General features: G+C 40.4%; 1 protein-coding gene across 1 annotated transcript in view; it reads right to left on the bottom strand.

Moving 5' to 3' along the window:
- Positions 1-12,139, bottom strand: part of sv2a (synaptic vesicle glycoprotein 2A) — a 46,992-nt gene that overhangs the window by 15,727 nt on the left and 19,126 nt on the right. Inside the window, exon 2 of the mRNA XM_048153458.1 lies at positions 8,217-8,965. Within this exon, the coding sequence (XP_048009415.1) occupies positions 8,217-8,814 (598 nt within the window). The 5' untranslated portion in view covers positions 8,815-8,965. The remainder of the gene's footprint in view (positions 1-8,216; positions 8,966-12,139) is intronic.

The following is a 12,139-nucleotide window of genomic DNA, read 5'->3' as shown; positions in this document are numbered from 1 at the left end:
AGTCACAGCCGATCCACACTCCAATCCAGAAGGGGGTTTGGTAATGCAATGAACAGACAATCTATGCATACATACACCAATCAGGCATAACATTATGATCACCTTCCTAATATTGTGTTGGTCCCCCTTTTGCGGCCAAAATAGCCCTGACCCGTCGAGGCATGGACTCCTCTAGACCCCTGAAGATGTGCTGTGGTATCTGACACCAAGATGTTAGCAGCAGATCCTTTAAGTCCTGCATGTTGCGAGGTGGAGCCTCCATGGATTGGACTTGTTTGTTCAGCACATCCCACAGATGCTCGATTAGATTGAGATCTGGAGAATTTGGAGGCCAAGTCAACACCTCAAACTCATTGTTGTGCTCCTCAAACCATTCCTGAACCATTTTTGCTTCGTGGCAGGACGTATTATCCTGCTGAAGGAGGCCACAGCCACCAGGGAATACTGTTTCCATGAAAGGGTGTACATGGTCTGCAACAATGCTTAGGTAGGTGGTACGTGTCAAAGTAACATCCACATGGATGGCAGGACCCAAAGTTTCCCAGCACAACATTGCCCAAAGCATCACACTGCCTCCGCTGGCTTGCCTTCTTCCCATAGTGCATCCTGGTGCCACGTGTTCCCCAGGTAAGCGACGCACACGCACCCGGCCTTCCACGTGATGAAAAGGAAAACGTGATTCATTAGACCAGGCCACCTTCTTCCATTGCTCCGTGGTCCAGTTCTGATACTCACGTGTCCACTGTTGGAGCTTTCGACGGTGGACGGGGGTCAGCATGGGCACCCTGACTGGTCTGCAGCTATGCAGCTCCATACGCAACAAACTGTGATGCACTGTGTATTCTGACACCTTTCTATCAGAACCAGCATTAACTTCTTGAGCAATTTGAGCTACAGTAGCTCGTCTGTTGGATCGGACCACACGGGCCAACCCTTGCTCCCCACGTGCATCAGTGAGCCTTGGCCACTCATGACTAGGGTTGGGTATCGAAAATCCTGGCAGAGCTTTTGATGTTGTTACAAAAAGGCCAAAGCTGATCGGTTGGTTCTTGTCACATGACCTGCGGTGCACTTGAGGCATTCTAAAAATCATAGGTGTGCCTGGAAACATTTGAAATAACGAACATTTGAAATAACGCACCTACATTTGAAATAACGAACTTGCGCGTGCAAAAGACGCAATATGTGAATGGCCCCTAACTCTCCCAGCTGCGAGTCCTGCTACAAAGCATCAGATACAGCAATAACAGCATCTCACACTCAGGTACAAAAACAGTTACAGCCTACTAGTTACAGCCTAAATGTGGCAAGAATAAAAGGTAAAAACATTATTCTTGAAGTATTTGCTCTTTTTTCTCTCCATAAAAAAATATTGGAATCGGAATCGAGAATTGATAAGAACCTGATTCGGTAAGCAGAAACGGAATAAGAATCGGAATTGCTAAAATTAAAACGATACCCAACCCTACCCATGACCGGTTCACTACCGTTCCTTCCTTGGACCACTTTTGATAGATACTGACCACTGCAGACCGGGAACACTCCACAAGCGCTGCAGTTTTGGAGATGCTCTGACCCAGTCATCTACCATCACAATTTGGCCCTTGTCAAACTCGCTCAAATCCTTACGCTTACCCATTTTTCCTGCTTCTAACATCAACTTTGAGGACAAAATGTTCACTTGCTGCCTAATATATCCCACCCACTAACAGGTGCTGTGATGAAGAGATAATCAGTGTTATTCACTTCACCTGTCAGTGCTCATAATGTTATACCTGATCGGTGTATGTTTACTTGTAATCTGTCAACCAGTGTTTCAACCATGGAAAGACATCAATAAAATAGCTTGAGAATAATATCTCATGTAGCATTACATTTACCTCAGGCAAGTCAATTAGTGTCCACAGCATGTTAGTTCACTACCGAACCCGTACCAAACCGTGACACTTCAATACCGAGATACGTATTGAATCCCTAATATATATATATATATATATATATATATACACAAAACAGTATATGAAAAAAACATTTCATCAATTTATTTTATTATTTTATGGTGTTCAAGCTGTTTTTGTGTATCTTTTATGACCTCAAATTCAATCCAGACTGCATACAAAACTTTCAGCTGCTAGTAAGAGTATGGCCTTGTCATTTTTAAATCCCAGTGTCCCATTTTACTACATACTCCTGACTGCCACTGCATTGCCCAGCGGACACAGCGCTTCATTGGCACAGTGAGAAGGTGTTGAGAGCTGTGGTCCTGAGCAGGGTTTGTGCAGTGTAAGCCGATGGGCCCAGGAGAGGAGGGGTTGAGATAACAGACCCCTGTGCTGCATTGCAGTGATGCCTATCAAGGCCCATCATCACGGCTGTCCGCCATAGCAGCCTATTATGAGGCCAAGGTGAGGGAAAAGTAGTGCTGACAGCTGCCTCGCCACACAAAGTCAAACATTTGCACCACCATCTCAAACACCTGCAGATCCTGCAGAAAACAGCAGCACAGATGGTCACCAGAGTATAGCTGTTGGTTCTGATGGTGAAACGAAGCAAGAGAAGTGTTTATAAACTCAATTCATTTAATAAAGAAAAGTTCAGTATTGATAAAAGTAGTTAAAAATTGTCTTTTTACCCAATATGTGTAGCCTGACTTTGTCATACTCATATTCTAGGCAGAATGTGAGTCTGATACTGCTCCATTGCACTTGAATTATGGGGCGTGTCTTAACCGAACCAGTAAAAAAAAAAAAACTCTGCACTCAATTGGATAGACCTACAACCAATCAGAGCAACGCAGTAAGTGACGTATGTTGAACTTGTACTTAAACTTTTGCCGAATCCCGTTGGAAGGACGGCAAACACATCTTTCCCATCGACAAATGCCTTGATTGCGGTTCTTTGTTCGTCTTTTAAAATTAATGCGCTGTCGATTTCTTTTATTACAGACGTGATAGCGGAATCTAAACATCTTACTTCTCCAGCTGCAGTCATCGTTGGTGAAAACCAATTCAACCCAAGCGCTCTTTGATGACGTGGGTGGTTACGTAACCGCAGATAGCCTGTCCATCATCGATTAAAGCCCGCCCTGGCAATTTGATTGGCTCGGCCTTCTGGGAGCCGAGCATAATTAAGGTGCGTTCACGCGGCCTTGTAATTCCTGTAGTTACGAGATTCTAGCTTGTAAAAAGCGTTCACGTCCTCGTAGAGATCGTAGTTACAGCTTGTAAGCTGGGAGTTTTCTGAAAGCTCCCAGATGTACCACGTGGCCACTGTACCACCTGACCGCTGTAGATTGATTTATTAGGCGTTGATAGTGGTGCCATGGAAACGCATAATTCCCAGTCCAAGGACCAAAAGGACGTGAACAGCTCCGAATATAACGTCACGTGTTGTCATTTCAAGATTCCGGTAAGTACGAGGTGACGTGAATGCAGCTTTACTCCACAATGGATCGAGTCCAGACCAGACCGAACTTCCCGTCCAAAAAATGTTGTGGGCGGGGTTCGGGCTGGCACCCAGGCTACAATATGTGTGTAATTTATGTCATAACGATTATTTTCAGTGCCATGATTTTTCTGGCCAATATACATGTAGAATTGCATTGAAATACATAATAAAGTATATTTTTCAAATTTAAAATACACTTCTATTCCTTAAAATGCCAAAATATATCAGAAAATATACTTTAAAGGTCAAGAAAATTCATTTTTAATCTTAAACTTTTTGGGTGAATGCCATCTATCAATCTATCTGTCTGTCTGTCTATCTATCTTTACACTATACACTATAGAAATATATATATTTTTCTAGAAAACATGCCAAAAACTTATTTTTCGCAATGCACAAAAGAGTTCTGTTGTGTTAAATGCTATTTTAATTGTCTAGATAAAAGCATGATAATTTTCTCAATAATATTCTATAAACAAACATTTATATGTGTGGAGCGTTTGCTTTCTGCTGAATTCCGCTCTCACGCAGGCCTGTTTATGACCTTCAAAGCCAGTGATGCAAAGCACATTTGCTAGGGAGACCTGTACAACGGAGATGACAACACTGAACACGTGTTGTGCGATTTTACACAACTTGCTCAGCTGACATTAATAAACACAGCTGTGTTTGCGGTTAACCATACCTTGCATCTGAAAGGGAAAGTGTGTGTTTTACGCTACTGCTGCTGCACTGATGCTGCATGGATGGACAGGAAAGTACGACCCAGCCAATTAGGGCTCGGTGATGGTTGAGTGGGTGGGGCCAACTGCATTATGTCAGAGGGGTCTCGGAGATGCAGAAGAGGAAAGGGGCGGGGCAAATGCCTGGAGACATCTGACCTCCGCCTCCTCAGAGAGAGAGATAGAGAGAAAGAGCAGAGGGGGAAGGGCGAGAGAGGAGGCTGTGATTCTTCCGCACACTGACAGGAAAGCACACAGGCTCCAGGGTTGAGGAAGTGAGGAAAAAAGAGAGACAGAAAGCGGGGGAGGGGCCGGGACACTATTTTTAGTGCAATTTTTTTCTTTCTGCGAGTGTCTCTCTGCGTCACAGATGAGGGGAGCGCAATGGACTGTGGCAGGTTTGTGTATTCTGTTCTTCAGTTTCACCCGGACTAATGTGCCGTTTGGCACCCGGTGTTCTGGTGAGAAGCAGACTAAACGCTCTCTGTCAACGGTAAAACGGCGTCACCTTTCACCCTCACCATTCTCACAGAAACACACAAAAGACAAGGCAAAAGAGAAACTCTGACATAAAAGCTGCTGTCATCTAGAGCTCTCTCTCTCTCTATCCATCCATCCATCCATCCATCTATCTATCTGTCTGTCTTTCATCCATCTGTATATCTATCTATGTCTGTCTGTCTGTCTATCCATCCATCCATCCATCCATGTCTGTCCATCCATTCATATCTATCTATCTATCTATCTATCTATCTATCTATCTATCTATCTATCTATCTATGTCTTTCTGTCCATCCATCCATCCATCCATGTCTGTCCATCCATTCATGTCTATCTATCTATCTATCTATCTATCTATCTATCTATCTATCTATCTATCTATCTATCTATCTATCTATCTATCTATGTCTTTCTGTCCATCCATCCATCCATCCATCCATCCATCCATGTCTGTCCATCCATTCATGTCTATCTATCTATCTATCTATCTATCTATCTATCTATCTATCTATCTATCTATCTATCTATCTATCTATGTCTTTCTGTCCATCCATCCATCCATCCATCCATCCATCCATCCATCCATGTCTGTCCATCCATTCATGTCTATCTATCTATCTATCTATCTATCTATCTATCTATCTATCTATCTATCTATCTATCTATCTATCTGTCTTTCTGTCCATCCATCCATCCATCCATCCATCCAAATGATGAACACAAATCCATCAAACCATAAAATCTCCCTGACAGCTGATTTGAATTAACATTTAATGAGGCGATTTACTTTCAGCGCCATAATAAATAATAACAGTGTTTTATTCATCTTATTTTCATATCACACAAGTCTCTTCTCTAGAAGGTCTCATTTCTCAGAGAAACATGCAGGTTGACTGCTGGGTGCAGTGAGCAGAAAAAACCCTCCGCGGGCCATTTCATCCCACACATCCACGCTGTTGGATTTGATTGGAGCATGTCATGTGACAGAGACTGAAGCATTTTTGCTGCAGAGCTGCAGCTGCGTGTGCATGGAAACTTTCGGCACTAGGACCCAGCAGAGATGCAGACAGCACTCCTGCGTGAGTCAGGGCTGTTTTGTAACAGGGGAGAGACCAAGGGCCCTGCTCCCCAATGGCGCTCCGCATATACACACGCTCAAGCTGGGACCCAGGCACAATATATCAATGAACAAGCAATGAGTGACATGACCATACTAGCTCACATTGTAACCCAATAGCATGACACCGTGAACTTTAAGATAAATAATGATGTCATAATAATCATATAAAAGATCATTTAACAAAGAGACAACATAATGAATATGGTCTAACAGCAGCAACACTTGCGTGCATTGATGAGTGCAGCAGTTAAATCTACCAAAAAGTGTCTGTGGACGTGATCTAATGATAATACCTGGGTTTTTGTTTTTTTGTTTGTTTGTTTTTTTTTGGGGGGGGGGGGGGGGGGATGTAACATGGTATTCAAGGACTCTATCCATGCAAATGGACTACTGGAACATGAATGTCATACACCACAGGAATGAAAGCACACTGTGCTGTTCAGCAGTCTATTGTCAGTTAATTATAGCTCAAACTGCGTCATTGCTGCTTTGGGTTCGACCAGGATGGTCGAGTGTCCTTGCTGGATGGACTGACAGATGGTGAATTTTGCACAAGATGACAGTGGAAACTAGCCTTAAGATAAATATTATTTATATGTCACAGAAAACCATTTTTTTGTAAGCAAAAGTGACCATTGGACATGGTCTTATACATCCCTACTGAAAAAGACATCTTCAATCTTATCTTTGCTGATCTTAGTTGGTCTCCCAGCCTGGTAAGCCTGCTGGCTGGTGGTTTTTATCCAAAGTTTTTAATCCAAAATGACTTTGACAAAAGCAGTTTGTCAAAGAGCCAACAATAATTGTAATCTTTTCCTCATTAAAGCTGTTAAGTTAAGCTTTTTAAGGAGTTAGTTCACCCAAATATGAAAATATCCCATGATTTACTTACCCTCAAGCCATCCTAGGTGTATATGACTAACTTCAGACAAACACAATCGGAAATATGGCTCTTCCAAGCTTTATAATGGTCAAGTCAAGTCAAGTCACCTTTATTTATATAGCGCTTTTTACAATGCAGATTGTGTCAAAGCAGCTTTACATTGATAACTGGTATATAATTTGGCTGCACAGCAGCTCTCAAATAATAGTGTCAATGCAGGCAGATCAAAAGCACTGTTGAATAAATGTCAAGAATACTGTTGAATATCGAATGTCAAGTCAAATGTCAAGTGTCCCCAACTAAGCAAGCCAAAGGCGACAGCGGCAAGGAACCCAAACTCCAACAGATGACATCAGGTGGCAAACAGGTGGCAAATAGGTGTTAAAATGGAGAAAAAAACTTTGGGAGAAACCAGGCTTAGTCGGGGGGCCAGTTCTCCTCTGGCGAACAGTGCTTTGTTACGATTCAGGTTGCTATCATAAGTCTGATAGGATCGCAACATTCAAAGTATTTATTTCAGTTCCATCCAGTTGAGGATCGTATTCATCACGCCGGTATGGACGGTATGGAATGGTGGTGAATGGGGAGTGGTGGGAGTGTTTTGAAGCACAAAATAAATGCATCGATCCATCATAAATATAATCCATACGGCTCCAGGGGTTAATAAAGGCCTTCTGAAGCGAAACAATAGATTTTTGTAAGAGAAATATCCATATTTAAAACTTTATAAAGTAAAATAACTAGCTTCCGGCAGACGGCCGTATGCATCGATTTGCGGTGGAAGAGTGACCTCTGACCCGATGCATGACATAATGACGAACACGGAAGCACAGAGGATAGAGCAAAACAAAACACCAGTCATGAATTATAAGTCTAAAATGAGTAATTATAAAGAGAAATGTTGGAAGAGAAGAGCTTGAGTTTGTTGCACAGCTCTATTTGTTTAAACCGCGAAAGACGTCTATGCTACTCCTACATCCTACATCTTGTTACTCATTTGGTGCAAGTCAACTTGCGGAGTATGTGTACGATCATCTGGCGGAAGCTAGTTATTTTACTTTATAAAGTTTTAAATATGGATATTTTTCTTTTAAAAAAAAAAACATTGCTTCGCTTCAGAAGGCCTTTATTAAGCCCTCTGGAGCCATATGGATTATATTTATGATGGATGAATGCATTTTTTGGGTTTCAAAACACGCCCCCGTTCACTACTAAAGCTTGGAAGAGTCAGGATATTTTTAAACATATCTCCGATTGTGTTTGCCTGAAAGAAGATACACCTAGGATGGCTTGAGGGTGAGTAAATCATGGGATAATTTGCATTTTTGGGTGAACTAATCCTTTAAGTTTGTAGTATTTTAATTCACATCGTAACTGTTTGGTTTGGTTCAACTCTTTAAGCAAGACTTTCTTAAAATCTCTACTGGAAAAAATGAATGAGAACAATACTTCCAGAACCAAGATCACTGAAAACGTGGATGGGTACTGCTGCGCTCCAAAGCAGAAACCACTAATAAAAGCTAATAAGCTATTCTTGACTTACCCAGCATCCCTTTGTTGGGCTCAGACAAACACATGTCCTTCTCAGCACTGGGCAGGACGAAACCCACCACGAAGATCTCCACGCCGTCAGCCATGAGAGCCAGACCCAGCACAAAGTAGAGGGTCCACTGGAAGCGGCCGTGGCCACACTCCTGAAGGATGGTCTCGTACTGCTGCGCCAGCTCCTCCTGGTCCTTTCTCCTCTCGCCCTCTAACTGTGCCTTGTCCTGGAACTGAGATTGTCCCACTCCGCCCACCTGTCTGTCAGCCTTTTCCACGGAGTCGTTTCTGGGGATGCCCTGGTACTCGCCCTCATAGATCTCATCATCCTCATCGTGGCCTTCTGTAGAGTCGCTGTGAGCCCCTTCGTCGTCATTGGCCCTGCTATTGCTGCGGTAGTAACTGCCGTCCTGGGCCTGTACGGGGTAGTCGTCATCATCGTCTTCCTCTTCGAAGCGAGTATAAGAGCGTTTGGTGTACTCATCAGCCACCTTGTCCACGTGGCGGCCCACCTTTTTACCTGCATGCCTTTTGACTTCTTTGGCAATGTCCTTAGCGCCTTTAATGAAGGCTGAACGGTCTCTGTAACCCTCATCCATGGTTGAAAGTTGTGCGTTGATGTAAAGAGTGTTGGAACCGGGTGTCAGGAGCTGCCTGTTAGCATGTAGTAGAGTGAAGCTGGGCTAGAGAAGTTCAGGACCTTGGACAGCACAGAGCACAGTACTGAAGCACAGAGCTCTAAACGACAGCCTGAAAATATAGAAGAACACAAGCTGTTATTCAAGACGACACACTGACGGATTCCAGCAATACTGAAATTTACAAATATATGCATTATATGTAACACAAGCTGCATTGTTATAATTTATATAGTCAACACTCTAAAAAAATGCTGGGTTTAAAACAACCCAAGTTGGGTTGAAAGTGGACAAACTCAGCAACTGGGTTGTTTTATCCCAGTGGTTGGGTGAAATGTTTGCCCAACCTGCCAGGTAGTTTTATTTAACTCAACTATTGATTAAAATTACTCTATTGCTTGCTTAAAATGAACCCAAAGTATGTTGGAAATTAAAATTTATTAATAAGTTTAATGAATAATAATTAAGCAATAAACATTTATTAAATTGCTTATAAATGAACAAAATAGTAATTATGTGTCTGATTTTGAATTTCTAACCTATTTTGGGTTAATTTTAAGTCAGCCATATAGTAATTTTTAAACAATAGTTGGGTTAAATAAAATAGCTCAGCACAGTGGGCAAACATTTGACCCAACCGCTGGGTTAAAACAACCCAATCGCTGAGTTTGTCCATTTTCAACCCAACTTGGGTTGTTTTTAACCCAGCATTTTTTAAAGTGAATAATGTGAAATTATTGGAAAATCATCATGATCATGTCCAGTTCAAAATAAAATAAAATAATAAAATAAAATAAAATAAAATAAAATAAAATAAAATAAAATAAAATAAAATAAAATAAAATAAAATAAAATAAAATAAAATAAAATAAAATAAAATAAAATAAAATATTTTTTTTATTTCAAATTCATTCATAAAATTATAAAATTAATTTATAAAATGTATTAAATATTTAGAAGTATTTTTACGTAATGGTTGTAGTGGTTTCACTGTGCTGCATTTATGCTCACTTAAATAAAAAGAATCAATTGTCATCAATTGTATTACATTTATTATTATTATTATGAAAAATATTACAGTGTAAAAACTGTGAAAATGCAAAACTTAATAAAAACTCCAAAAAAGGCTTTATTGTCTTGCTAAATGTAACTTCTGTAAATAAAATTTTGTGTTATTTGTAACAATGTTACATGTTTTCATGAGATTTACTCTTTTAAAAATTACTTTTTGCTGAATCCTACAGGTAGTCTGTATATTTCGATGATATACAAAGAAAGCAAAAAATATACCAATATTGGCTGACTTATTTTTTCATATTGACTTGCAAAAGACATCATTTGTACTCTTGAACTATATGGGTTATCTGCTTAAAACAATGCATATATAATGTCAAATAAATAATATACCTGCTAGAAGAAACACAGCTGCCAGTTGCGTAAACCTAACCTCTATGTTAAGACTGTGTTTAAACAGCTAGCAGTTAGACAAGAGGTAATCTTGCTTTTCCAATTCAAATAAAACCAATCTACCTTTTTATATAATTGACTTTAAAAAAGTTAGGTCATATCTTGAAGAAAAAAATTAGATGCCTATCTTTTAAGAATAGTCTAAGCAGTTTATGCAACCGGTCATACCAGCTTAACCCAGGTAAAAAAAAAAAAAACAGGTCAGACTGCTGCTACTCTAGCTAATCAACCATCTAAACCAGCTTGGATCAGCTAATGACCTGCTTGGACCAACTAGAGATCATGTAAAACCAGCTACTACACTGAACTTGGCTTCAGCAGGATTTTCCAGCAACATTACCTGTATAATATTGATTATCATTAATCATTAATCATTAACTTTTGTATTACACATTATATTATACAGTATTATAAATATAATTCAAATATTTGTAAGTTAGCTTACAAATGACTACATGAATAACACTGACAGCATGTAAATAGGTGCAGCAACTCTCACAGTGACCTCGTTTCCTCCAGTTTACATTCTAGGGGAAAACACTTTAAGAAACCAATTGAGCCTCCCTGAAAAATGGCTGATTAAAATGTTCCCGCGGGAAATTCATGAAACCATCAGTCTGTGTTGCTTCGTACAATCTGTTGAAATTGGTCTGGATCCAGTTATTGCATTAATAATCTAATATACGTAATTGAGCCACATTAATAATATCTCAGAGGGTACTTATGAGCTCTACACCACTGATCTGTACAGAAATATTTCACTGCGCAAACCTGAAAAGAATCATATTTAAGGTTTGGAATCAAGAACTGGAACTGATGATAACAACACCTCTTTCATCTCAAGTTGTCCTCACTACAGCATGACTAGTGTAGTATGATTTCGGAATGATTTTTGGAACTAAGTCAATAAGAATAGAAGAGTTTTTTGACTCACTGAATCATTCAGAGTGGATCTTGACTCACTCACTAAACCACAAGTTATTACTTTTATTTACTTTTATTATGTACAACTCAGGAATATATGTACTGTCAAAGCGATTAATCGCGATTAATCACATCCGATTAATCGATTTGACAACACTATCCTGTACATATACACACTCACAAACACACACACACACACACACACGTCTGGTTCACTATCCTTGTAGGGACTCTCCATAGATGTAATGGTTTTTAAACTGTTTTTATACTGTACAAACTGTATATTCTTTCCCCTAACGCTACCCCTAAACCTACTGAAAACTTCCAGCATTTTTACATTTAAAAAAAAAAACATAATTTAGTATGTTTATTAATCCATTTCCATAATCCATTTTCCATCTTTAGCATTCTCATCTAATTTGCCTGTTCTTTTCTTTCCCTCTTACTGTGTTTTCCTCTCTGAATAGAACTCATCAGCCAGGCGGCCATCTTTCAGCATCCACATCACCCTGTGTCTGTGAAGATAATGAGCCGGTCAGACATTCGGCCTTCTGAGTGACAGACAAAAAAAGGGCAATCTCGGATATCTGTCAGCAGCTGCTCTAAACACCTCGGCACAAGTCCTATTACGTTATTGCGGCACTGATAAGTGAATACACAGACACAGAACAGCCATGTGGATTGTAGAGCCATAAATGCCAATAAAACAAATTGACGTGCTTCCCTTGTTACTCAAAGTAAACACTGGGCAATAGAGGAGACGGTTGTAAACTATAAATGTCTGTAAAGGTGAACCTGGGGCGCTATGAGCTCATCAGCACTTGCGAGTGGTCCAAGGGAGAAATGGCCCAGTTGGCGGCAACAGGCAGGGATCTGCAATATGCTGTCCTCTGTA

The sequence above is a fragment of the Megalobrama amblycephala genome, linkage group LG13 (genome assembly GCF_018812025.1).
Source record: "Megalobrama amblycephala isolate DHTTF-2021 linkage group LG13, ASM1881202v1, whole genome shotgun sequence".
In the NCBI taxonomy this organism is placed as follows: Eukaryota; Metazoa; Chordata; class Actinopteri; order Cypriniformes; family Xenocyprididae; genus Megalobrama; species Megalobrama amblycephala.
The sequence above is the reverse complement of the archived record's forward strand: the minus strand, read 5'-3'. Positions and strand labels throughout refer to the sequence as shown.